This window comes from Saprolegnia parasitica (genome assembly GCF_000151545.1).
Source record: "Saprolegnia parasitica CBS 223.65 unplaced genomic scaffold supercont2.1, whole genome shotgun sequence".
Lineage (NCBI taxonomy): Eukaryota > Oomycota > Saprolegniomycetes > Saprolegniales > Saprolegniaceae > Saprolegnia > Saprolegnia parasitica.
This window is the reverse complement of record NW_012156395.1, coordinates 1,560,810-1,586,718: the sequence shown is the minus strand read 5'-3', so window position 1 is coordinate 1,586,718 and position 25,909 is coordinate 1,560,810. Positions and strand designations below refer to the sequence as shown.

The window sequence follows — 25,909 nt, the reverse complement described above, 5'->3', positions numbered from 1 at the left end:
CATGGAACCAAAAGCAGACGCAGACCAACGTCTGGCGTCTCTACATGCAAATGGCCGACGGCACCTTTGGCCACGTGCACCAGATCCGCAAGTACTTTGTCGGCGTCGGCAACACGTTTGGGCACTGGATCACTGGAGGCGCGTTTGCGGTCGGGATGACCGACATCGTCCGCAACGCCTACATGTGGCTCGTCGAGCACTACAACGACGGCGACGAGATCTTCCTCTTCGGCTTCTCGCGCGGCGGGTACGAAGTCCGCGCGCTCCTCGGCATGCTCGGGTCCGTCGGCTTGATGAAGCCCAACAGCCCCATGCACATTGACCAGCTCTGGCGGCGCTACGAGCGCACGCTGGCCAAGCACGATGTCGAGGCGCTGAGTGTGCACCAGCTCAAGAAGCTCTCGAATCCGGCATCGCTGGATGCTGAGAGCAAGTGGATGCTCCAATATTGCAAGGAAGTCAGCATCAAGTTTGTCGGTGTCTTTGACGTGGTCGCTGCCGACTGGAGCCGGGTGCAAAAGGACGGCCAGAACGGCCAGCTCATCGAGCACATGTGCCACGCGCTCGCGATCGACGAACACCGCTCGTCGTTCCGCGCGTCGGTCTGGGAAGACGTCGAGGACGACGACAACAACGACGGTCGGCGCGCGATCGATGCTGGCTACGACTGGCTCGAGCAGCGCTGGTTTGTGGGCGCCCACAGCAACGTGGGTGGCGGCATCACCAACGACGAGCTGAGCCACTTGCCGCTCAAGTGGATCCGCGACCGAGCGCACGACTACGGCCTCGACTTCCGCCGCGACTCGGATATTGAGCTCGATGGGGAAGAGGTTGTGCGTCACGCGGCGCAGATCGACCCGTCCATGACGTTCATGTACCAGATCATGCAGCTGGGTCGGCCGTTCTATCGCCCACTCGGATCGTCTACGACACTCAACGAAACCATTGACCCCAGCGTGCTCCAGCGGCTCCAAGATTCGACGATGGCGTATGCGCCAAAGAACCTCCTCGACTGGGCCGAGGGCCTCAAGATTGACTTGATGACGATGCCGCCGGCTCTACTCAGCGTCAAGACGGGCGAGGTGCTCAAGGGACGCATACCAGGCCCCGCCGCGACGTCCAGCTAAATCCATAGGCCTTTTGAAAGTAACCTCTGCATTGTAAAGGTTGTGTTGTAGCATGAACACCTGAAGGAACGGAAGCGTGGCAGCTGTCGGGTTGCTGCTTGCGAGGCGAGGGTGCTGTTGGCGCTTCACCACCGTGAGCCTCTATGGCACAGCTTTGAGTACCGTCATTTGTCGTTGAAGAACCGATACCTTGATACGGAGAAAAAGCCGACACGGGCGTGGCACATTTGTATCGAGGTATCAACTCGACACCATAAGAGGGCTAGGTCGAGCCGATTACAATGTAGCTCGTCCGAAAGGTGCGCGGTGACCGGGACGGACAGAAATGCAATCGTGTGATGTATATAAATGATGGTAATAAAAAAGACTATCGACTATTGGGGTGGACGGACGGGCTTTTTACAGCTCGACGTGACGGCCGCCGCGGCCCATGGAGCGTTGCGGCGGGTGGCCGTCGGCACTGTTGACGCTGCTCGAGCCGCTCCGGCGAAAGTTGCCACCAGGGGCGTTGCCGAGGCTCGTCGAGCTCCCGCGGCGATGGTACGGAGGCGACTGCTGGCGCTGTGCCTGGCCACGCTGGCGCGATTCGTCCTTCTCGCGCGAGTTGGTGCGCGGACGGCTCTTGGTCTGGCTCGAGTTGCTACGCGCGCGGCTGCTTGTTTGCGTCTTCCATCCATTGTTGTTGTTCATGTTGTTGGTCGGCGGCGGCGGCGGCTGGCGACCGTTGACCATCGTCGGCGGGCCAACCGCGACGCGCTTGACGACCTGCGCCGCCGTCGGGACCGGCGGCTCTTCGGCAACGTCGACAAGCGTGACGCGGAAGCTCACCTTCTCATCTCCTTCGTCGTCGGACTCGACAAGACCCATGACCTTGCCGGGCGACGGCAGCGGCCCGTCGACACCCTTGGGCTGGCGGACACCCTCCTTCTCGTTCTCTTCCTTGACCGATTCGGCAAGGTTGATGACGCGGTTCGAGAGGCCCTTGGGCTTCTTGGGCATCTGGTTCGCCTTGATCATGATGGCCGTGACCTCGGGCTGCAAGACAGCGACGGGCTTGATAAGCGACGCCGCCGTCACGGACGCAAAGGTCGGCACGGCGGGCTTGGCCCGCGCTTCCTGAGCTTGGCGCACGTTCTTCATCATGCCTGCGACCTCTTCGCGGCTGTTGCGGTTCAGCTCCGGGTCCTGGCGAAGGATTAGGCGGAGACGCGCGTTCACCTTGGTGAGCTCCGAGTTGTTGGCTTCGAGCGTGCCGAGGTGCGTCTGGAGCGCCATGTGGCTCTGCTGCAGCGCGTTGCGCTCGCAGACCGCCTTGTGGAGCTCCATTTGCAGATGGTGGATGCCCTCCATGCTGGCCGTGTTCTGCATGCGCAGCGTCTTGTGCGTGTCCTTGATGCGCGCGTGCGCCATCTTGAGGAACTCGACCTCTTCTTGGAGCTTGACCGCGCGCTGGTTGGCGGCCGCAAACGACGCGCCGTTGACATACGCGCCACGCTCCATGCCCTCCTTCTCCTTCTTGAGCTGCATGTTGTGGACCTTGAGCTGCGCATTCGCGTCCTTGAGCAGCGCCATCTCGGCGCGGAGCTGGTCGATGAGACCGCTCGCGCCTTCGAGCTCAATGTCGAGCGGCACGCTGCCGACCATGCTCGCACGGCGGCTGAGCTGATCGGCGCGCGCCTTCTCCTCCTTCAGGCGGTCCTTGAGCCGCTGGATCTGGTTCTCGAGCTTGGCTTCTTCCTTGGCCTGCACAAGAAGACGCGCGTAGCCCTTCTTGGCAATGAAGCCGCGCACGAGGCACTGCATCTTGATGCTCGCGTTGCGCACGCGCATGTACTTGGTGTACGCGATGTGCATTTTGAACGTCGCTTGGAGCTTGAGCGCGCCCTTGGTCTGGCGCATGCCATGCACAACGGCGTTGGCCATGTAGCAGCGCACGGCACACTGGAGCGTGATCGCCGCCAGGCGCATCGCACGGTACCGGCGGCTCGTGAGGAACATGCGCGTGTACGACTGGAGCACGATCGCAGCCTTGCGCGCCTTGCGGTAGTGAGTGGTCGCCGCCCATTGGCGTGCAACACGCTGGAGAATGACCGCGCTCGCGTCGCGCTGGCGCGTGCGGAGGTCTTCGAGACGCTCAAGCGCGCCGGCGCGGAAGAAGACGCGCGACTTGCCGAGCTGAAAGTCCGACTCTGTCAGGAGCTGGTTCAGGAGCTGTGCGCACTGGTTGACCTCGTCGTCGTCCGAGTCGCACGCCGACGACTTGGCCAAGAGAAGGCGGAAGCGCTGGAGACAATCTTGCTGCAAAAGGCGGTTCGGGAATGCCATGCGGCTAATGCGAACGGCCTCAACAACACCGGCGCACTGGAGCTGCGACGCGACACGGCCCTTGGAGAAGCTGTGCGGGCTCTTGTTGCTGTTGGGCTTGATGCAGCGCACGTACTGGACATGCGTGCGGCGAATGTCCTCCATGAGCGCGTTGAGCTGCGACTTGAACTGCGTACCGACCGAGTCGGCCAAAATCGAGTTGGACCGGCGAAGACGGTGGGTCATGACGGCCGTCTTGTTCTCGGCCGGCGCCGGGAAGAGTGTGTTGATGAACGGCGACGACGAACGGTACAAGAGGCTGAGCACATCCTTCTGGAGCGCGTCCGTGTTCTTGATGAGGAAGCCGGAGGTTTCGTACGAGACGTAGCCGGCGTAGTGCGTGATCGCAAAGCAGTTGCGGCGCAGGCGAGGAATCTCAAACCGGTCGTTGTCGTTGTAGTGTGCCGAGAGCTTGTTCGTGAACGCCGAGTCGCTGCCCTTGGGCCGCATGCACTCTATCGAGGACCAACATGAGATGATCTGCGTGGATCCAAGACGACGCATCAATAATACCTTCGTTGAGGAGCGCAAGAAGACCAAAGCGGCCTTCAATGAGCTCGAGCACATTGACGTTGTCGGCAAAATCAATCTTGGTCCACGGGATGCCCTCTTCCTCGTACTCGTTCTGGATCGACTTGAAGACGTCTTGCGTGAACTTTTGCTGCAGCTTCTCGTTGGCGTAGTTGATGCAGAGCTGCTCGAACGAGTTGTTTTCGAAAATCTCAAAGCCAAAGATATCGAGGATGCAAATGCGGTGGCTCACGTGCATCTTGGACGACGTCGACGCGTTGATATGCGTGACGAGCCAATCAAACAGCTTGCTGTACAGCGCGACGGACAAGGCTGTACGCGCGCTCGTCGCTTGCTCCATCGTGTGCGGCACCGTGTACGAATCGAGGCCCGCGGCCATTTGGCGCGTGCACAAGCTCTGCTCAAAGTCCGATGCGGTAAACCCGAGGAGCTTGGTAACCGCGGCCACGGTGGCCGGCGTCGCAATCATCGAGGCCTCGTCGCCCTTGAACTCGACGCGGCCGAGGTGCAAGATGGCCGAGACAATGCCAAACACCGAGCTATGCGCAATGACATCGTGAGTACATATAGTCTACGGTCAAAGATGATGCGTACATTTGATCGGCTTCGGCAATTCCCAGCGTCGTGAGGCCCGTGAGCGTCCGGCCAAAGTACTCGGCGTCCAGTTCGGTCATGACGTCCTCGCCGTTCGCCGACGTGCCGCGAAGGAACGGGAACGCCATCGGATCTGTCTCGTGGAGCTCGACCTGCGTGCGGATCGTCTCGGGCGCCGCGAGGAGCTGGTAAAAGATGTGGTAGTTGCGCTCGCCCTTGCCGTGCGTCGAGACTAGACAAGACGATCCGGTGATGCACGATTCGCATGGCAGGAAAGGATCTACCGCGGGATTTTTCAAGTAAATAAGTGTTGCAGCGCGCGCCAACGAGCTGGCATTCGGCGTTGAACTGGAGCTCGCTGAACTTGCCGAAGCGCGACGAGTTGTCGTTGCGCGACGTCTTGGCGTTACCGAAGCTCTCCATGAGCGGGTTGGACTGGAGCACGCGTTCGACGATGTTCATGGTCATGGCGTGGTCCGCGTCCGTGCGGTCGCCGGCCGTCGCGAGGTGCGACATGAGGATCTTGGTCGTCTCTGTCTTACCCGCCCCGACTCGCCACTGACAAGGATGCTTTGGTCTCGCCAAACACGCGCATGTGATGGTACGACCGCGCGCTGACGGCGTAGACGTGCGGCGGCAGCTCCGGAAGCTTCTCCACGTCCATGTACGTGGACTGCACTTTGGGGTTGTAAATATCGAGCCATTTGTACTACAGACACATTGGATCATGAGGATCTCCATGACCGAGCGGCAACGTACGGGGTTGACGGCAATACAGATGGGGCCCGTGTATGTGTATGGCAAGCCGCGGTGGAAGCGCGTCTTGAGGTTGTACAAGATCGCGGCTTCATGGAGGTAGTTGAGGTGCACCATGTCGCTGCAGCCATCTTCGGGCAGCACGTTCTGCAAGCACACGGCCGCTTTCTACATGGTTGCATGAGCCATCGTGCATCGTTCCCGTCTTCGTCGTCGTACCGGCACGGTGCGATGGGCGCCGTCCTTGGGATGGTCGCTCAGGAACTCCTCGGACGCGTCGCCTTGGGTCTGGACCTCGAACGTATCCCCGGTCGCGCTCAGCACTTGCGCAGCGATCCACGCGACCTTGTCGTCGGGGATGTACACCTACCATCGTCATCTGCATGAGCCTCCCCTCTTCCTCGGGCCCATGAGGTCGTCGTCCGCCCTCGCCCATCATGGCATCGTCATTCTACCTGCGTGTGCTCGGCTGTCGACATCGGGTGGGAGCTGCAAAGAAAATGTGCAAATGACTGGGGAAATCCACCGCCGAGTTGATCTTGACCGCGCGCACAGCTCGCAGCTGCCGAATCCGTGCGGTCGTACATTGTCCGTTCCCTACGTACATTGATATAGTGCGTCCGAATGTACGCTCCATGTATGGCATCGGCTGGTTTTAAAGCATGCCATGTGGTGTCTCTGGACAGCTCTATGCCGCGTGCAAATGGTTTTATAATAATGTACGTCTTGGTCTTTGTATGCAAGCGCACTTAGTCGAATCGCTCGCGCCAAAGGTCACTCGTCCAAGCTCCTTGACGTCATTAGGGCCACATGTTCAAGCAGCTGCCGGCGCATTGTGCAAGGCGGCGCGTTCTTTTCGTCCTTGTAGGGTAGAAGGACGCAGGTATTATTACTTCAGTACACTTGGGATAAAGAAGGCGGAACGAACGTGGGCAGTCTGTACGTACCGACGAGTAGCCGCTCGGCGGAGAAGCACGGGAGCCAAGTGATAGGAGGCGGGGGGTGTCATTGACAAGGCAAAAATTGGCCGTCCCACCCTCGGGCGCGAAGAAACCTCTCGCATTGCATATCGGGGTGGAGTGGATGGACGGTTCTATGCACGCAGGGCACAGGGACAGGCGACTTCCCTCTATAAAGTAATGCGCCCCGTTGACTGCTGCGCACTGTCTTCGCGACAGCAAGGTACTCGCGACGGAAGAAGGTGCAGAGTAGCAGTAGCTAGAACGATCGGAGGTTCTGCGTCCCACGCACGCCACCGGCTTTCTACCATCGTCCCGTGCAAAGCCCACGTACTAAGGTACGTCGTAGGCTCGTCGTCGCGGGCCAAAGATACGTGGCTCTGAAGTTCATTGACATGGGGAAATGTGTGGTGGCGGCGCCGCGTTCTCGAACCGACAGCGTGGGATATGCATCCGCTTTCCCATGCAGCGTGCAGGTGATGTGTATGTGACTCGCACCTGCGGCGGAGAACCGAGGGTGTTTTCTGGCCGGCGGAACGTCGCAGCCGCAAATTATTCCAGCTTCAACAAGCCAGGCGCCTTTGGGTTCGCACGCATCCGTCGTCCACGCCCACCTCTTGAGGACACTGCGCACTACTAGTACACAGTACGAGGCGATGATGTCGAGTGCCTCAATCCAACGTCAAGCCCGCTTCAATTGATGCTGCCAAACGCACAATAATGCAAATGTCATCTTCAACGAGAATGAACTTTGCATGCTTCCGCTGCGTCGATTACCACGTCCCACCAAAGCCGCCGACAGACGTCCTCGTGAAAGCATATCAGCATGGAATGAGGAAGATGCTAGGCAACAGCAATGCAACAATACTCCCTATGTGCAATGTCGCTCGAAGATTGACTGACGGACGCTATGACAAGCCCATCGTGAGGCATATAAGAGAGGAAGACGAGACCAGCATGGAAGTATTGCAGGGCGCATGAGCGGCTGCCGTGGGAGGAACGAGTGGGACGCGGATCGATCCCTCCTCCCGAACGCAATTGCGCCCCGTCTTCTTCGTCGTCGCCTGGCTCCTGCAATGTGACCCGAATCGGGTCCACGTACTTAGTAGAGTCCTCTACCGCACTTAAAAGAGCGCAAGATACGCACTTACGGAGCAGTCTGCTTCGGTCCGCTTCGACATGCGCCTGCGGCTCGTCCAGGTGCTCCACCGGCATGGCGACCGGTCGCCGCTGCACAACGTGTTTGCGGGCGTGCCATGGCGCGCATCCAAGGAAGACGCTCTCTGGGCGCCAAAGCTCCATGCGCCTTCGACCGGCGTCTACGGCCAGCTCACGACTCTCGGCGTCGATCAAATGCGAGCTCGGGGCGCTCAACTCGTACGTGGCCAACGAGACGTATGCAGCAACTCATGCACATGTAGCGTGACCAATGCTTGTCGCAAGGATGGACGCTTCGTGACGAGCTTATGGACTTGAAGGTGCTGAGTACGCCGTACGACCGGACGCAGCAGAGCGTGCTGGCGCTGCTCTCACGCTTGGCCCCGCACGCCGCCACGATGAACGACGTGCACGTGCTTCCTCGGCATCTCAACTTTATCAACGGTATGTGCTTGCATCCATGTCGTCGCCCCTGACCAAGCGAGATCTCGCGGCTACAGCCTACAGCGCCAACGGCGACGTGATCATTCCGCTCAAGATGCAGCTTATCGCCGACCACCCCGAGTACGCCAAGGACGATGCGCGCGTCGAGCCGCTCAAGCAAGAGCTTGTGCATCGTCTGCCCATGTTCCGCGAGGGTGGTGAAGCCTTTACATGGATGAAGGCGGCCGACCACTTTATCTGCCGAGACGCGCACGCCCTCGAGTACCTCCCCGAAACCAAGGTAGCAATACATCCTTGTCCACCGTCCAACACGGTATATGTACTTTTGGAGTAGGAGCTTGCAAAGCCCACCATCGATCACCTCTCGCTGCGGTTCCAACAGGTATGATCCACGATACTTGTACGGACGCCATTGAGTCCTTCGTCAATGCAACGCGTAGTACTACACGGACCCGGTCATTCTGCGTCTCGTCGCCACGGGGCTTGTCACCGAGCTGCTGGACCAAGTAATGCCTTGACGACGACTCGGCAGACTCATGGCTGATATGGTATCTTAGATGGAGCAGAGCATGGCTGGAGGCGCGACTCATGTCAAGGAAGCTATTCGCATCTACAGCGGCCACGACGTCTCGCTCTTAGCGCTGCTGTACGCGTTGGATACGTCGTTGGTGCAGCCGTTCTGGCCCGACTACAGCGCTGCGGTCGTGCTCGAGCTGCACCAGGACGGGACCGACTGGCTCGTGCGCGTGACCCTCGACAATGAGGTCGTCGTGCCTCTCATGCCATTCCCCGTCTTTGCGAGCGCATTGCGCCAAAAGACCACCCATTAGGACCAACCATAAGAGATGCCATTTAGTTTTCGACTTCGACGATGCACTCGACTTCGACGGGGATGCCGAGCGGGAGGGCGTTCGTGCCGACGGCCGACCGGGCGTGGACGCCACGCTCGCCAAAGATCTTGCCGAGCGTGTCCGAGCAGCCGTTGATGACCGACGGCTGTGCGGTGAAGCCATCGACGCAGTTGACGAAGCCAACGACCTTGACGATGCGCTTGACCTTGTCAAGGTCGCCAAGCTCGGCCTTGAGCGTCGCGCACAAGGCGAGCGCGACGTGGTGCGCGGCCTCGTAGCCATCCTCGGCCGTGAGGTCGGCGCCGATCTTGCCCTTGATCAAGTCGCCGCCCGCGGGCTGCGGCAAGTGGCCGGCCGTGAAGATCATGTTGCCCGAGCGGACGCACGGGCGGTAGTTGCCCTTGGGCTCGGCGACGCCGGGAAGGACGTAGCCGAGTTCCTTGATGCGGGCCTCGGTGTGGACGCGGCGAAGGAGCGGCTTGGCGGCGGCGAACGTGCGCTGCATGATGACAAAAAGAAAGTGAGCGCCAGACCCCAGATTCCGCCGAGCATACAAATTCCAAGCCAAACCCGACCAATCCCACCGTGCCTCTACAATTGTAGGATTTGCCGTGCTTCAAGCAGCGTCCAGCGACGTTATACTCGTAGATCGAATACAACGCATACAAATATGCGTTGATACAGTTTAACGTTATCAGACCGACGCGCGCCACGCAGCGTTGTGCTTTGACTGGTCGAAAAAGGACACTTTCGAGCCAATCAAAATGCACCGCGGACAGGCGGTCTTGTGACAGGCGGTCGCCCTCGTGAGCAGCTAGAGCAGCTTGTACATCAACAGGGCTGACCGGGCCGCCTAGGCTCAGCAATTGTACTTCATGAGAGAGCGTAGAGGCGGCGGTAGCCACGCATCATCCGGCTACTGCCACGCTGGCGAATGGAGGTTGTAGTACATCCATGCTATTTGGATTATCGTACACGATGTTCGGTGGCTCGTTGGACGACAGCACGCCATCGCACGACTCAGAGAAACGCTCTCGATCGTGCGCTTGTCTACCATCAAAAGGCGCCGCTCGCCCCAGCCTCTTGAGTTTGCACAGATATATATATCCCGTTATACAGCGTCTTTCAAAGCAGCACGAATACCACGCTACTTAGGCCGTCTTCGTCGCGTCGGGCTTGGTGTCGCCGGCGTTGGAGCTTGCCGACGACGCTTGCTTGAGGAGCTCCTTTTCCTTCACAGCTTTGCGCGCGTTGTTGGCCCACTTGTTGGACGAGATCTTCATGCGTGTGAGTGCGGCCATGGATGGAATGCGCGTGAACGCGTTCTGAATGTCGTCAGCCGACACTTCGACGGTCTCAATCTGGCGGCACTGAAAGTCCTCGCGCTGGCTCTCGTAGCCGCGGTTGACCCACGGGTGTCGCTTCATTTCTTGGATCGTGAGGCGCTTCGCCGGGTTCTTCTCGAGAAGACCGAGGAGGAGCGAACTTAGCTCGGGGTGCGCTTGCACGGCCGTCGGGAGTGCGATCGGCTATATAGACAATAGAAGGACCGTGAGGCGTGCTAACGTTCCTTCAACGTACGTTGTTTTGAATCATATCAAAGAGTTCCTATCCACGAGATGAATGAACGAGACTCGCGATGTCAAAATTACCGTGACTTCGGTCGAAAAATACGGAAGCGTGCCAAAGAGCATTGCGTAGAGCGTAATTCCAAGGGCCCAGATATCGGCCACAAAGGCGCTGTACGGCTCCTACAAGATTGCCGTACTTCAAGCAACCGTCCTTTAGACAGACAGAGGACGCACCGACGCCATGGACTCGGGGGCCATGTAAGCATACGTCCCCGCCGAGTTGGTCAAGTAGCCGTGCGCCACGGGCTGCGCGGCCGGCGCCGTGTCATCGAAAAAGTGGGCGACGCCAAAATCCGCAATCTTGACCGTGCCTTGGTTGCCGACAAGGATGTTTTCGGGCTTAAGATCTCTACAAGAAGAAGAACGGTCAGTCCAGTGGCTCTCGCTATAGTACAATCTACCGATGGCAAATGTCGTTGGTGTGGAGGTACTCGAGGCCGATGAGGAGCTCGCGAAAGCACTTGCGGGCGACGTGCAGTGGAAGACCGTTCTTGGCCAGCTGCACGATTGGCGTCGTCGGCGCCGGCGCACTAAAGCTCCGCGCGTCGATCGACGGCACGTACGAGAGCTGGGCGGCGTCCCAGACCATGATCTGCCCATGCGGGGCGTACTCGAGGACGAGCACGAGCTGCTCGTCGCCATCATCGAGGACCGCTTCGAGCGAAACCAGGTTGGCATGCGACAGCTTCTTCATGATGGCAATCTCGATTTGCACCTTGTCGAACGCCGTCGAGACAATCTACGACGAGACGACGACGATATGAGAGGGTATGTCGATGGCGAGACGGAGTCGCCTACCATGCGCCGGCCTTCGCGCTTGAATTCCTTCATCTTCTTCAGCAACGACGTTTTAAACTCCTTCATGGCCACGAGGTCGTCCTTCTGGTTGTCATGGACCTTGCGCCGACAGAGCTTGACGACCGCCGTCGCACCCTTCCCGAGCTCCTTGACAAACTCGAATTCCGCAAGCACGTTGCTTGGGCACGGGCTGCCGTCGTCGTTGTCGTCATCGTCTTGTGGCGACAAGCAGGCGCCCGACGACGCCGAGCGCGAGACGTTTGCCGGCGCGGCGACCGGCTTGGGCGCGGCCACCACTGGCATGGGCGGCGGCGGCGCGGTCACGGACGACTCCTTGCGCTTAAATAGTCCGCCGAAGAAGCCCTTGATCGACTTGTCGGGCTTGGCGCTGCTGCTCATCGTGCTGCTGCCGGCAATGAGATAAGTCACGGAGTGGCCCGTCGGCGCGTTGGCCAGTTTTCGAATCGATTTGATTGGTCAAAATACAGTGATCGGCCTTTCGTCGGCGTCAAAAAGACCAATCAGCGACGATGAATTTGGTCGAGAGCGCAATCGGTGCAGCGCCCTTCTAACCGGCAACGTCAGCAGCCCGATTCCCTTGGTTCCTACTTCGTCTTGACTATGTACTGGCGCTGGCGTCGTTCTCGAGAATATCAACTAGCCATTCGCTTTATGGAGATCCCTTCTAGAGAAGGGTATCATGCAAGAAGAAAATGTGTCTGGAATCTGGTTTTTCTGGGGATTCGCATATGTGCAAGCTGGCAACACGTTAGCAGGATGACTCCACGCATCACGAGCAGGGTTTGAGCCTGCAAAGGACTATAATGCTTACTGGGTGGTGTCGTGCGTGTAAATAGGGAGCTGTCAGAGACTTTCACGCTGCTACAATTGTACATCCCATAGGGTCTTTGAGGCCGCACCAAGATCACGTTGCCGATCGTCCTGCACCGCGACCTCCAGTCGTTGACGCCGCCTCAGTCGCTGGCGTCTCTCGAGGACCTCAACAAACTGCGTAGCTTTGCCGCCGATCGCGACGCCTGGAAGGAATCTACGGAACTTGTCATCATGGGCCTCACCCGCGGCCACAAGCGTCCCCGCGCGACTACAGAAGAACAAGATGCACCCCCGCGCCGCCGCCTGCGCAGCCACGGCCCGGCGAGCGAATATGAAGAAGAAGGAGATTGCTAGTCTCTACGTATGCGAACTCTTTGTAACAACGAAGATAACGCGAAACACGTTCATATATATATATAGGGTCTTCGAACGCGAGGCGAAGTGCCGACGACTGCCGAGGGATCGTAAACCGGTTGCCGGTTTCGGCCAACCGTGATTTATGCACACTATTTCAGATCTCTTTCTCGACGGTTCGAAAACATATAGTGTTTTCTACGGATCCGGATACGGTGCCAGTTCTGTTTTTCCACCACCAGCACCAAGCAGCATGTCGGGGCAGGTCGCGCGCTTGATCGCCAACATCGTCGTCGCCGGCGCCGGCGTCGTCTCCAAGGCCTTCGTGCAGGCGTACCAGCAGGCCATCGTCAACGCCAAGAGCGGCAAGACGTCCGTCGCGAGCTCGGCCTCGGCCTCGCTCAAGGCCAAGATGTCCAAGGAGCAGGCGCTCGAGGTGCTCAACCTCAAGCCCAACCCGTCCGCCGCTGACATTGAAAAACAGTTTGACCGGTACTTTAAAGCCAACGACACGACGGGTGGCGGCGGCTCGTACTACCTCCAGTCCAAGATCTTTCGGGCAAAGGAAGCGCTCCTCAAGGCGGACGAGCCGACACCCAAGCCCGAGGCGTCCGAATCCACCAAGCCGTAGATCCTTTCTAGAACCCTCAGCCAACGACTACTATCCTTCAATCTATCCGTGTGTGTACTAGACACGAACGTCTTCCTCCATCTTGCGCAGCCAGCGGAAACCAAAGATACAGATTGCATAGAGCACGCCTTAAAACCCAAAGCGCAACGGCGTACGCAGCGGCGTCTTGGCCTGCTTGTTGGCGCGGCCCGGCGTCACCCTACCATACACGTTGCATGAGCCTTCTTCATCAAGAGATCGGACGCCGCGTACATGGCGAGCTTGGCCTTGTCCTTGTTGCGCTTCGCGGAGCGGGCGGCGCGGTCGGCTTCGAACGCATCGCGCTCGTGCTGCATCGACATCTCGTGCTCCATGTCAGCGCGCTCCGTCTTTTCTTTGGCGCGCTTGAGGAGCCGCGACTTGTAGCTTTCCTTGACGCTGAAGAACATCGGGCCGAGCTCCGCGAGCCACTCGCCTTCGACCGACGTCGTGCACTGCATGTACTCCTACATCATTCCAAGCATGAGCGTTCGGATTGTTGCAGCGATCTTGGATCGATTTTGGATAGTGGATGGATGGATACCTTGGTCGTGTAGATGAGTTCGTGGTAGACGACAAAGTCGGGCGTGTAGCCGAGACCAAAGAGCGACGAGCTCGGGTGCAAGTTGCACGGCATGCCCGTCAGCATGTTGACGTACTCGCCGATGCCCTTGATTTGCGCCGAGTTGTAAAAGTACGCCGAGCAGATCGCCTTGCGCACCACGTCCCAGTGCGGCCCGCACGACAGCAGCGGGATCTTCTGCTGCTTCATGATGTCGATGAGCTGCTCGCGCACTTCCCGCGCCTTGCGCATGCCCTTGGCATGAATAAAGTGGTCGTTGGCCCACGCGTTCGAGTAGCTGTTGGACTATCAAAGTATCAATATCCATATCCAGCCTCCTTGTAAGATGGAGCTAGCGTACCACCCACTGCTTGTAGACATTGAGGAGCGTGAGGTGGTCGCTCTCAGGCACAAAAAACTTCTCGCGCGCCGCGTCCGACTCTTCCTCGCGGTCTTTTGGACGGAAAAAGACGCTCGGCACCGAGAGCATCGACACGACAATGAGCACTTCGTCGCTGCAGCCGAGCTCGGCCGAGAAGAGCAGCATCTTGGCCAAGGGCGGGTCCAGCGGAAACGTCACCTAGCCATCAACTATAGTATCAATGTATCGAGCCACTTATTATACCATTTTCTTGCCCATCTCGGTGAGCTCGCCCGTATTGTCGAGCGCGCCGAGGACCCAGAGCTGGTACATCGAGTTGGTGATGTTGTCTTGCGGCGGCGGGTCCATAAAGTCGAATTCGAGAAGGTTCTTGACCCCGAGCGACTTGAGCAAGAGCACGATCGACCCGAGGTTCGTGCGCTGAATCTCGGGCACTTGGGCCTCCATCATCTCGTTGCAAAACTGACGCTCCGTGTAGAGCCGGTAGCAGACGCTACCCGTAAAGACGACGGTCACAACAACAACAGCTAGCAAGTCGGCGCACGTACCCTGGCTCGGTACGACCGGCGCGGCCCGAGCGCTGGCTCGCGTTTTGCTGCGAGATCGGCGTCACCTGCAGCGCGTCCATGCCGATGCGCGGGTTGTACACCTTGATCTTGCAGTAGCCCGGGTCCAGCACGTAGCGGATACCGTCGACCGTGAGACTCGTTTCCGCGATATTGGTCGAGACGATGCACTTGCGCACGTCGGACGCGTCGAAAATCTTGGCCTGGAGGTCCGCCGGGAGCTGCGAGTACATGGGCAGCACCTAATGCATCGATCGATATATCAAGCTGCGGAAACATCCCACGCGTCTACCATGAGGGGTGGCGCGCCGTCAATCTTGCCCATGCGCTCGGCAAGGCAGTAGCACGTGGCCTCAATGTCTTCTTGGCCCGTCATAAAGACTAGAATGTCGCCGCGCGGATGACTGAGGTGGATCGTCATCACTTGTTTCACGGCCGCGTCAACGTAGTCTTCGGCGGGCGACTTGGCGTACATGCTACCATCATAGGTATCAATCTATCAACGCGTGGATCCAGAGCACCGACATGTCGACGTGGAAGGTGCGGCCGGGAATCGTAAAGAGCGGGACGCCGCCAAAAAAGGTGGCAAACTTGTTGGCATCCAGCGTCGCACTGGTCACGATGAGCTTAAAGTCGCGCCGGCGCTGGACCACCTAGATCGATAGATCAGAATTGAAACCTTGATAGATACAGAAAACGCGGTGGACCTTGCGAAGAATGCCAAAGAGTACGTCCGTGTTGAGGGCACGCTCGTGGGCTTCGTCCATGATGACGGCCGAGTAGCTGTCGAGGTCCGACTCGCGAAGGGACTCGCGGAGCAAGACGCCTTCGGTCATGTACTTGACGATCGTCTTGTCGCACGTCAAGTCTTCGAAACGAATTGCATACCTAGCAACGTATCAAGATCCAAGAATCGCATCAAAAGTGAAAGCCGTCTAGTACCCAACTTCTTCGCCGAGGGTGACACCCATCTCTTCGCTCACACGTTGGGCGACCGACATGGCAGCGACACGGCGCGGCTGCGTGCATCCAATCATGCCAAACTTGGAGTACCCGTCTTCGTGCATGTACTACGCCATCGTCCATACAAGACGCTATAATTCCCATCGAGCATCGATAGAAAGCAAGTGGAGATGTGCTACCTGCGTGAGCTGCGTCGTCTTGCCACTGCCCGTCTCGCCGACAATGACGACGATTTGGTTGTCGCGGATCACTTGCATGAGCTCGCTGCGGCACTGGAAGATCGGGAGGTACCGCCGCTGCTCGCCAATCGTGTTGCTCTTGGCAAAGTCGCTCACGGCCACAATCTTCTTCTTCATGTGCGACGAGAACTGCGACTCTTCCTTGTAGTTGACATCGTCCGGATGCGGCCCCGTGCGCGGGGCGTCCGCCAGCTCGGGCGGGAGCGCGTTGCCGTCTTCGTCGACGTTGGCGTCCGGCGCTTGGATACCAATGGCATCGCCCATGCGGGACCCGCCGAGCTCCCAGAACCGCTTGCGCATCTTGGACCTAAACAAGCGTAAGTCGATGCTCGTGTACGAAATGCACACCGTTCGCGCTGCTCACGGACTTCGCGGAGGAGCTCACTGCCCTTGCGCGCACACACGGCCATGTCCGAGGTCGCGTCTTTGACCGTCGCGACCATCTCCATCTAGTACGCCCGAGGATCCATGAGGAGCGACACGTCGAGGGCATATGGTACCTGCGTCGTGAACGAGACGCGGCCGTCCAGGAACGGCGGCTTGGTGTTGTGCACCATGATTTGCACGCGCGCGTCGAGCTCGTCGTCAAACTCCGTGTCGACTTCCTAACAATTCGCTGTGTCTTGAGATGTAGGGCGATCGCAGGCAGCGCCGTCATCGTACTGTCGTGGCCATGACACCACTGGTCAAGAGCCGGTTGTTTTCCCACGCTTCCTGGTCCTGGTTGAGCGCCGACGCGCGGGCCGACTTGCCACGCAGCTTGAGGTCGCCTAGACATGGTATGTTGAGGATGGGAAGACGTCGAGGGGTGGTCGAGGGATCGATACCGCGCTGGCGGCTCTTGAGCATGTCGTCTTCGATTTTACGAAACTTTTCCGCGTTGCCAAGGAACGCCGACTCGTGGCCGTAATTGTCGGCCTCGTCCCGGAGGTAAAACTCGCGATCAAAGCGCTCCTCGTCGGCGTCGTCGTACTCCTTCTTGGCGTAGTCGCCGCGCCCGAGACGATGGCGCGTTTCCTTGGCGATCATGTCGGCGTGACGCTGTGACGTCGAGGCGCTCGACGAGCGGGTGCTCGAGGGCTGCGACGACGAGACGCGCATCGGCGACCTATGTAGTCCCATGAGCCATCCAGAGTGCAAAGCGACGACGGCGTACGGTGTTGGCGCATCCCACTCGGACGCTTTGGTCGTGCGCTGCTCGCTGTGGGACATGCTCGCAGAGTGCAGCTGCTCCGGCTCCTCCCAGTCGCTCGCGTTGAGCCCGAGACCCGACCGGCTCGACGAGCTCGGCGCCGGCGACGGCTTTTCTGCCCACGTCGATGGTGTCGACATGCGCAACGCAGAGTGGCGCGACGACGACGAGTACGACTCGGTGCTAATATGGCAATCACGTGGGTCCACCATGGTCGTGCCGAGACCGGCGAACGTACCGTGGCGTCGTGTAGCGCCCTTGGCTTTCGCGCGTTCTGCTGCGCTCGTGGTCTCGCGACCGGCTGTCCCGGCGCGATCTATCTCTGCTGTCACTCCGGTCACGACGGCTGCTTCGGCGTGGGCTGCGGCTGCTTCGGCGTGGGCTGCGGCTGCGGCTACGGCTGCGGTAGCTGCGCTTGCGATCCATGTTCTTGCTGCTCGTCGCCACCGACCTCAAAGCAGAATACTGTATCTTTCGATATACTGGAAGACATGTTTTACTTTCGTACTCGATACAACTAGAAAACCTGTGACATCCCATTGAAGCCTGTCTGTAGCGGTCCTCATGGCGCGGCTTGAACGCGACGCCTCCAGCTAATGAAGAAATGATATAGCGACTTGAGCTCGATTTTTCTAAATTAGCATTCGGCGTCAAGGCGGCTTCAAGCCCCGGGCCAAGAGATTTGCAGCCGCGGCTTCCCATCAATCAAGTCTAGAATCATGCAAACGATGCTCTGAGAGATCCATCTTGCACAGCGGTATCGCGTGCGAGCTTCCGGGGAGAGTGGTGTTCGGTGTACAGTCCCAAGTACTTGTACGTTTTTGTTTTAGGATCGTCGTGTAGTACTTCCAGTTGAGCGTTGGCCGTTCACCTGGTTTAACCTTTGTCATTCATTGCAGAGACCTCTCGTCTGTGTTCATAGGCAGAGCAAAGGACCTCGGGCTGCATGCCGCTTGGTCGTCGACCTCTGTCAATACGCTCGGTGTCGTGCTGGCGTTGCTTGACGCATCGCCGGGAACGCCTCTTTTGACGGATGAAAGCGGATGCTGGCGCTCGACCAGCAGAATGAGCGGCGTTGACAATACCATATTGCTGTGTTGCCGTGGCGCCCATTGGTTTCGCAAACGCCAAGCCACGAATCCTCCATCCTCCTAAATGTGCAGGCCACGCAAAGCATGCGTGAGAACGGGCGATTCTGTCGCCGCATCCTGGGCTCGTATCACGGAGAGAACGTGGAGGGCCCTTCCTTGTTGCGCTGGTTTGCGACCTCGCACGCGCACGGTGACTCGCATTACCTTCGTAGCGATGGGGACACACGTGTTGTAGCACTTGGTACTTTGAGCCACCAACGCCCACAGTTTACCCTGACAACGTCTTGTTTGTTTCATTGGCCTCCTTGCTTGCAAAGCTCGTTGTGCAGCGCCATCGACCGCACGCATTCAAAGGGTCGAGAAGGTCTCTACCTGAAAGCAACCAGCTCGACCGCAGAAGCAACGAGCTTTGAGAGACGGGCGAGGAGTTGAGAGGGCAAGGGGTCTCACTTTAGCACTCGAGTGTCTTTGATGTGCACGGATCGGATTGACCAAGGTTATCCGCCGGTGCCAGCGGATCGGCTGCATAGGACGCGTGGACGTTCGATATCGACGGTTCAGCGGGCGTTTTGACCATTGAGGTCGGCTCCTGCAGGAATACCCCTGGGAATATCCAGTTCTTATCTTGCTTTCTGGTGCGCGCGTGCTAAGGCCGCTCCGTGTGCCAGGACTGGAACCACCTCGCAAGGCGCGGGGAAGACATCAGTCTTGGTCATCGTTACCGATAAGGTCGTCGTTCATTCCATCAAGGACATCACATTGATTCACATGTATTTCTGTCCTTGATTCCATCGTCCGAGCCGTCGCAAGGTGTCCCGATCAGCAGGGTTTGTGCGACCCCTCGCTCGGCGGGTCACGAAACGGTTTTGCGCGCAATGAGTTGAGAGAGTGGCGCTCGACATCAAGTACCTTTACACACTATATACTTGGGTAGTCCGCGGCCGCAAGCGCCCCAGGGCGACGACAGAAGAGCAAGACGCGTCGCCGCCAGCGCAGCCACGGCCCGGTGCGCGAATGAAGAAGCTTGCGAGTCTCTACGTATGCAAAGGCTTTGCAGCAACCGAGATAACGCGAAACACGTTCACATATGATGTATACGAGTAGCTTGGGGCCGAGTTTACGCTCGTCGACTTGGCAAAAGAAAGAGACCAGCAGCCACGGCCCCTCTATTTCGATGACCTTGGTCGCGTGCGACGACCGGCCACGTTCCGCGCAACGCTGTTGAGAGCACGACCACCAATGATCTATCGCTCTCCCAATGAGTGCGCATGAACTCACATCGTATCCTCCTCACCTCTTCACTGCCTCGACGGTTCTGAGTGTAGCCGCAGGCCAGTATACTATTATACGATATCGCCCTCTCCTGGCCATCCACGGCTAATCGTCTTTATTTGCTAGGGGCGAATCGATGGAACAAGCGACCCTTTGGTCTAATGCTCTGCTTCGGATTCGAACACCAAGCCCCTTGTTCCATTCCGGCGTCCTCGATCCAAAAATCTTTTCAGCTACAATCCTGCACCACCGCTCGGATTATTTCGACGCTCGCAGCTCCTAAAGGGATCAAGTTACCCGGATTTTAACGAAACCCAGATGGCTGCAATCCGGTTCTGAGGGAGTGCTCCGTTGCGCCGGTCGCACCGGATCGCAGCATCCGCTCTTCTGATTGGTCGAAATCCAATTAACATTTTTGGTGAATTGCACCCACTCTCTTGCCCATCGGCAATAATTGCATCAGGTGTACAGTATCGACACCGTGAGCGTCGAAGAAGAGAGAGCGCTCCCAGGCACTCACTCTCTTTTAAGCCCGCGGCCAAGATTGTCGACCTCACTTTGCCTTTCGCCTTTGCCTCCACATCTCCTCCACATCATGAAGACGGCGTTCCTCCTCCTCACTCTCTCGGCGGCCGCCACCGCCACGTCGCAGCAGCAGTTCAAGGTCTGCAAGACGCACGAGGACTGCAACCAAGGCTTCTTCTGCCGCCCCACGGACGACAAGACGTTCGCCATGTGCCAGCCCGGCGCCCGCCCGTCTTCGGGGCCGACGACCGCGCCCAAGCCCTCTGATGCACCCAAGCCCGCGCCCGCTTCTGGCAACGGCAAGCAGTACGATCCCTGCACGAGCAACGCGAGCTGCGGCAAGGGCCTCTTCTGCAAGCAGACCGACAAGCCGCTCGACGGCAAGTACTTCTCCATGTGCCAGCCCAACGAAGGCTGCGCCAAGCTCTACGGCCAGTGCGGTGGCAAGGGCTTCTCCGGCCCGAGCTGCTGCGGCAACAACAACGCGTGCAAGCACCAGGACGAGTGGTACGCGCAGTGCGTGCCGGCGAGCCATGCGATGGCGTCGGAGGCTTCGTGCACCAACGTCAGCGTCGAGGGCGATGCCACGTACTGCATTGAGGGTGCGATCTGCGGCGGCGCCGGCGACAAGTGCCCGAAGAAGGGCGATGTGGCGGTTGCTGACTGCATCAAGACGCTGAAGAGCTACGCGGACGGCGCCAAGTGCGTGGCGCCGGTGGACGCCACGTGCCAGACGATCAAGACGGGCGCGAAGGGCTGCGTGTTTGGCGCGTCGGCACCGGCTGGCCCGACGCAGGCCCCCGCCGCCACGACGGCTGCCCCTGCTGCTACGACGGCGGCCCCTGCTGCTACGACGGCGGCTCCTGCTGCCACGACGGCGGCCCCGGCGGCCCCACGCAGGCGCCCACGAGCGGCCAGTGCGCCGAGAACCACAGCCAGTGCAACGGCCAGAACTGGCCGTTTGGCGTGTGCTGCAAGGACGCGAACTTTGAATGCAACAAGAAGAACGACTACCTCTCGCTCTGCGAGCCCAAGAGAAGGCCATGGACGCCGAGGTCGGCTCGGTCGCTGTCTGGCAGCAGTGCGGCGGCAACGGCTACAACGGCGACAAGTCGTGCACGGGCGGCAACAGCTGCGTCAAGATCAACGACTGGTACTCGCAGTGCCAGCCCAACGCGACGCCGGTCGACAAGTTCCCGACGTGGGCGCAGTGCGGCGGCCGCAACAACAACTTCCAGGCCAACGGCAAGTCGTGCCGTGACGAGGACAAGTGCGAGAAGTATAACGACTTCTTCTCGCAGTGCATCCCCAAGTAATTTGGTCGTTGTCTAACAAGCAGTTTTGAGTGGTTGCTTGCGTGCAGGTCTTATTGTCTTGAATCGAGCGAGCGTACCGCATCCTCCCTGGTCGCATCTACCCGCAAGGACCCACAGCTATCCACGGCGATGACGGGGCATTGTTGCGCTGGGCTTGCGTGGCGGCTTCAAGTTGAACACTGTGCTCGGATTGGCCAGCTTTATTTTGGATCGCTTATGCTGACCAATCACATGCGCAGAAATATCGAAGGTGCGTGCTACCACAGCCCAGCGCCGGAACGACCAGGCACACATATGCGTACTAGTACGAGCCAGCTGGTGGCACCAAGCAGCTATCCAAGTGCTGCACGACTTCAAGTACAGCTGAAGACGCGCTCGCCGCCACGTCTTGTCTGTTGACCTGCTCTGCATGCAGCCGACACCTTGATGAAGGTGTGATGGGCCACTGAGAACGACTCTGCCTATGACAGAGTTGGCGCAGGAAGCGCCAAACGACCCCGACGCATCCACTGCGTTTCTTGCGCGTCGGTATGCCAGTGCACTGATGTGCCACGTTTGGCTACGGGTTCGTTCACTGCCTGTTCGGCGATCGCCGAGCAGCCATTCCCGGCTAAGTGCCCACAGGATAGAGGCGCTGACCTTGATTTTCATCACAGCGCACCACCTATCATCATCACGAAGACGACGTTCCTTGTGCTCACGCTTGCGTAGATAGATAGATCGATAGATAGAAAGATAGATAGAAATGGCGTCAACCCTGACGTTTTGAGCCACCATGCTTGGCCGAATGCTTTGCCAACGATTTTCCTCTCGATTGTTGGGTGCTACTGGTGTACCGGTGTGCGTACGTCTCACCATCTCCCACTGAATCATCACTGGTAGTCAAGTACCCAAAACATCCATACCGAAGGCCCGACCACAGTGCCATTGCGAGAACGTGATTCTGCATGGACGTGTCTGCGTGGATTCAACATAGCCTAGCCAGCAGGCGTCATCTTCTCTTCATTTCAAACTCAGTGCAGCAGCAAAAAGCAAGCTCATTTTGGATTTCACCACCCGCCCACTACGCACCACTACCATGAAGACGACGTTCCTCGTGCTCACGCTCGCGACTGCCACGCTCGCCAAGCAGTTCGACAAGTGCTGGAGCGACAGCGAGTGCGGCCAAGGCTTTTACTGCCGCCCCACCAACGACAAGACGTACAACATGTGCCAGCCCGGGTCGCGCCCGGCCAACGACCCGCTCCCGGTGTCCAAGCCAAACGACCCGAACCTCAACGGCCAGTTCAAGCCGTGCGACTACGACGCTCAGTGTGAGTGGGGCCAGGTCTGCAAGCGCACTGACCAGCCGGTCAACGGCCGGTACTTCTCCATGTGCCAGCCCAAGCCGCGCGCATCCATGCACGTCGAGGCCACCCAGCAGTGCGCGTGGGCCGAGAGCCAATGCGACGGCCAGAACTGGCCCTACGGCAAGTGCTGCATCGACAGCAACTACGAGTGCAAGCCCATCGCCGGTGTCCAGTACCTCTCGCGCTGTCTGCGCAAGTCGCCCACGATGGCGGCGGCCGGCGACGCGGTCGGTCTCTGGGACAAGTGCAACGGCAACGACTTTGCGCAGCCCAAGGCGTGTCCTGCCGGCAGCTCGTGCGTGCGGGAGAGCGACTACTACTCGCAGTGCCGTCCAAGCAGCACGGGCAGCAACGAGATCCCGACGTGGGGTCGCTGCGGCGGCACCAAAGAAGGCTATGTCGAGCAAGGCAAGACGTGCCGCAGCGAGGATTTCTGCAAGTGGTACAGCTCGGAGACGTCGCAGTGCGAGCCCATCAAGAAGGCAATGGCCATGCACGCGGCCGAAGCTGGACTCTGGCAGCAGTGTGGCGGCAACGGCTTTAACGGCGACGCGTCGTGTCCGCAGGGCAGCTCGTGCGTGCGAGAGAGCGACTACTACTCGCAGTGCCGTCCAAGCAGCACGGGCAGCAACGAGATCCCGACGTGGGGCCGCTGCGGCGGCACCAAAGAAGGCTATGTCGAGCAAGGCAAGACGTGCCGCAGCGAAGACTATTGCAAGTGGTACAGCTCGGAGACGTCGCAGTGCGAACCGCGCACGATGAACTAACTACGAGTACGTTGCCTTGAAGCCGATAATTTCATTATCGAATGGATGCACTGGAATGGTTGTCAGTCGTCTCGTTGATGTAGACCACTTGTGTCTTTGTTGGATGCCAGGGCGGTTATTGACCAGCAGACGACTGGCGAGCGCCAACCATGCATCGCCTCGGTCGGCTGCGTGACACACTTGTGGTCACTGGTCTTAAACCAACGGAACGCTGGCTACGGTCGTCGTCGGGATGGGATGATGACGTGGCAGATCTCGAGCGTTGTTTTCTGCGAGACGTTGGGAAATAGTCGAGTGAAAAGTCGAGAAAAATTAGAAAAAAGCCGCGAGGTATGGGCGCGAGGTTGTCGTGAGGCGGTCGGAAAGCAGCCGACAATAGGACTCGGAAGCTCGGAAGAGTTCTCGAGTCCTTGCTCTCGGTACTGTACTCAACTCCAAAACGTATCTTCGCTCAATGAGCTAGAGTGCGTCGTGGTAACATAGCACATTTCCCGTCCCTGGCTTCGTTAGAGGCGCCTTTTGCCCCAGGACTACCAAGTTGTAAGGCCTACTCACTGAGATGCATATAACCATGCGAACTGGTTCATAATCGGTTCGTCGATCGGTTGGTCGTTAGTCGAGCCAACCACGTCATTTCATGGGACGCAACGGGCGAGAAACATGATTGCTCGCCTCAATGGTCTAGTACTTGAGCGGTAGTCGAGGCGACTCGCTCACCATATACGAGGATCCGTCAGTACCGGTAAGTGTGCAGCGCTGGCACCTCCAACGACAACACGACTCCGAGCCTGTTTCTCCTTGAAGTTGCCCTTGCGCGCTGATTGGTTGGATCTGCTCATCCATAAAACCAGCCAATCCACGACGAGATGAGCCTTTCGACAAACGTGGATTTGCCAAATGACCGAGATCCCGGTCGTCGACTGCTTCGCCAGCGATGCTAGCGCCCAGCTGCGCCACGTACTACATAGCCCTACTTCAAGCTTAGCGACTTGATCGTTTCCTCTAGGCCTGTACCACGGTGGGCTTCTTCTACCTCAAGAACCACGGCATCCCCGCGGACCTCATCGCCGACGTCTACGCCGAAATGCACCATTTCTTCCAGCAGCCCGTGCAGGAGAAGCGCAAGGTCTTGGCGAACGAGTACATGCGCGGCTATACACCGATGAGCGAAGAGACGTTGGACCCAGCCGTGCAAACCCAGGGCGACACGAAAGAAGGTGTTCACCCTGCATCATCCCACGTCCATTGTCGACCATGGGAACAGGGTACTATATCTGCCGCGAGCCCGTCCCAGAAGACCATGGCTTGCCTCTCCATGGCCCCAACGTCTTTCCGGATACGTCTACGTACCCGCGCTTTCGCCCGACCATGACCAAGTACTTTGACGCCATGTCCACCTTGGGCTGGCACGTCGCCCAGCTCTTCGCCGAGGCCGCTGGCGCCCCCGGTGCGTTTGATGGCCCTGGCATGTTTGATCGGTACACTCGCTGCGATGCATATTGCTTGGTGGTCGATCGAGGTGTAGCCCGATGGCTGCGCTGCGCTTGCTACACTACAGCGACCACACGTCAGACGTGGACGGCGGCGTCTTTGGCGCTGGCGCGCACTCGGACTATGGCCTCCTCACGCTCCTCTCCACGGACGACCAATCGGGCCTCGAGATTGAGTTGCAAGGGCGCTGGGTGGCCGTGCCGCCGCGCGCCGACTGCTTCATTGTCAACATTGGCGATTTGGGCGGTACCGAGACTTCCTTTCATTTTTGCAGTGTGGACGTCCGTGCTAGAGCGATGGACCAATGGCCTCTTCAAGTCGACGCGCCATCGCGTCGTATGCTGCGCTATTGTTAATGAGACGGCTCATGACGACCTGTAGGTCAACCGCGTCGGGCGTGAGCGCTACTCGATCCCGTTTTTTTACGAGCCCAACTTTACGTGTCTCGTCGCCTGCCTTCCGTCCTGCGCTGCACGTGGCACACCGCTGCCACCCATCACGAGCGGCGACCACCTCTTGGCCAAGTACGCCGAGACGCACGCGTCGTTTGAACCGCAAGCGTAGTCGTCTCGATACCGTCGGACTCTCTTTGTCAAACAAGGCGACATGTGGTCTTTTTTCTGGGCGGGACATGTAGCAGGTCGAGTGGCGTCACGGTGCTTGGCTGCTCGCGGGATGGTGCTTCCAAGACGTACACCAAGAAGTGAATGAGGGAGAGAGTCGTGAGGTAGTCGCTTGCGTCTGTCGTTGTATGGTCGAGACTTGAGTAGTATTGCGCGACGATGAAAGGTGGCTCGGTACCTGGCGTCGAGCCGTGCGTGCTTGGAGGCGACTTGTTTTGGAAACGAGCTTGGGCCGTGGGACTTCGACGTGGACAGCTGCTGCCTTGCTCAAACGTACTTTTCGCGACAGGGTGCTTTCAAACCACAAATTCGACTGCCTGCTACAGTGCGGGCCAAAAGGATGCCACGCATGCAGTCGCTTCGCATGCAGATCGTCTCGTCTCGAGCCTAAACTCTTGATGGCTGCGATCGGTCCATCAAAGTATCGCCTGTTTAAGACGTTTGAGCCACGCAGTGTGCTCTACCGTGGCATTGTCCGAGATGTGTATAGTCGAACGCAACCATGAAAGCAATATTATTCG

The 25,909-nt window shown here is 58.7% G+C and overlaps 8 protein-coding genes across 8 annotated transcripts; 3 read left to right on the top strand and 5 right to left on the bottom strand.

Annotated features, from left to right (window-relative positions):
- Nucleotides 1-1,526: 1,526 nt before the first annotated feature.
- SPRG_22058 (hypothetical protein) lies at nt 1,527-5,132 on the bottom strand (the record flags this gene model as incomplete). The annotated part of the gene is made up of 4 exons (XM_012338747.1): nt 1,527-3,946; nt 4,005-4,561; nt 4,617-4,848; nt 4,901-5,132. The coding sequence occupies 4 exons, from the start codon at nt 5,130-5,132 to the stop codon at nt 1,527-1,529; spliced, it is 3,441 nt and encodes a 1,146-aa protein (XP_012194137.1).
- A 22-nt stretch (nt 5,133-5,154) lies between these two features.
- SPRG_22057 (hypothetical protein) lies at nt 5,155-5,851 on the bottom strand (the record flags this gene model as incomplete). Its single annotated transcript, XM_012338746.1, has 4 exons — nt 5,155-5,325; nt 5,376-5,540; nt 5,592-5,738; nt 5,828-5,851. 4 exons carry the CDS (start codon nt 5,849-5,851, stop codon nt 5,155-5,157), a joined length of 507 nt encoding a protein of 168 aa, XP_012194136.1.
- A 1,659-nt stretch (nt 5,852-7,510) lies between these two features.
- Nucleotides 7,511-8,763, top strand: SPRG_18914 (hypothetical protein; the record flags this gene model as incomplete). Its single annotated transcript, XM_012338734.1, has 6 exons — nt 7,511-7,708; nt 7,753-7,933; nt 7,990-8,213; nt 8,268-8,315; nt 8,374-8,439; nt 8,491-8,763. The coding sequence occupies 6 exons, from the start codon at nt 7,511-7,513 to the stop codon at nt 8,761-8,763; spliced, it is 990 nt and encodes a 329-aa protein (XP_012194124.1).
- Nucleotides 8,764-8,785: 22 nt separating this feature from the next.
- SPRG_00518 (hypothetical protein) lies at nt 8,786-9,305 on the bottom strand (the record flags this gene model as incomplete). Its single annotated transcript, XM_012338612.1, has 1 exon — nt 8,786-9,305. Exon 1 carries the CDS (start codon nt 9,287-9,289, stop codon nt 8,786-8,788), a length of 504 nt encoding a protein of 167 aa, XP_012194002.1. The 5' UTR covers nt 9,290-9,305.
- A 630-nt stretch (nt 9,306-9,935) lies between these two features.
- Nucleotides 9,936-11,612, bottom strand: SPRG_18913 (CAMKK protein kinase; the record flags this gene model as incomplete). The annotated part of the gene is made up of 6 exons (XM_012338733.1): nt 9,936-10,313; nt 10,366-10,392; nt 10,437-10,535; nt 10,590-10,764; nt 10,817-11,154; nt 11,214-11,612. 6 exons carry the CDS (start codon nt 11,610-11,612, stop codon nt 9,936-9,938), a joined length of 1,416 nt encoding a protein of 471 aa, XP_012194123.1.
- Nucleotides 11,613-13,133: 1,521 nt separating this feature from the next.
- On the bottom strand, nt 13,134-17,287 carry SPRG_00517 (hypothetical protein). Its single transcript, XM_012338611.1, has 17 exons — nt 17,193-17,287; nt 16,919-17,137; nt 16,590-16,870; nt 16,426-16,532; nt 16,263-16,367; nt 16,111-16,211; nt 15,703-16,069; nt 15,503-15,630; nt 15,268-15,448; nt 15,086-15,213; nt 14,853-15,036; nt 14,543-14,802; nt 14,238-14,487; nt 13,974-14,192; nt 13,595-13,918; nt 13,285-13,517; nt 13,134-13,231 (listed from the first exon to the last, which is right to left on the bottom strand). Exons 2-17 carry the CDS (start codon nt 17,092-17,094, stop codon nt 13,162-13,164), a joined length of 3,114 nt encoding a protein of 1,037 aa, XP_012194001.1. The 5' UTR covers nt 17,095-17,137; nt 17,193-17,287; the 3' UTR covers nt 13,134-13,161.
- Nucleotides 17,288-19,912: 2,625 nt separating this feature from the next.
- On the top strand, nt 19,913-21,158 carry SPRG_18911 (hypothetical protein; the record flags this gene model as incomplete). The annotated part of the gene is made up of 2 exons (XM_012338732.1): nt 19,913-20,759; nt 20,845-21,158. 2 exons carry the CDS (start codon nt 19,913-19,915, stop codon nt 21,156-21,158), a joined length of 1,161 nt encoding a protein of 386 aa, XP_012194122.1.
- Nucleotides 21,159-24,171: 3,013 nt separating this feature from the next.
- On the top strand, nt 24,172-25,329 carry SPRG_18910 (hypothetical protein; the record flags this gene model as incomplete). Its single annotated transcript, XM_012338731.1, has 6 exons — nt 24,172-24,231; nt 24,281-24,491; nt 24,539-24,752; nt 24,800-25,011; nt 25,058-25,101; nt 25,147-25,329. The coding sequence occupies 6 exons, from the start codon at nt 24,172-24,174 to the stop codon at nt 25,327-25,329; spliced, it is 924 nt and encodes a 307-aa protein (XP_012194121.1).
- Nucleotides 25,330-25,909: the final 580 nt, after the last annotated feature.

Bases quoted from the DNA above. Each gene is read 5' to 3' on its own strand.
- SPRG_00517 (XM_012338611.1), bottom strand. From the start codon at position 17,094: ATGTCGACACCATCGACGTGGGCAGAAAAGCCGTCGCCGGCGCCGAGC. The intron at 16,070-16,110 runs GTGTGCATTTCG...ACGCTTGTTTAG, and splicing joins GTCCGTGAGCAGCGCGAACG to GTCCAAGATGCGCAAGCGGT. The intron at 13,919-13,973 runs GTACGCTAGCTC...ATACTTTGATAG, and splicing joins ATGTCTACAAGCAGTGGGTG to TCCAACAGCTACTCGAACGC.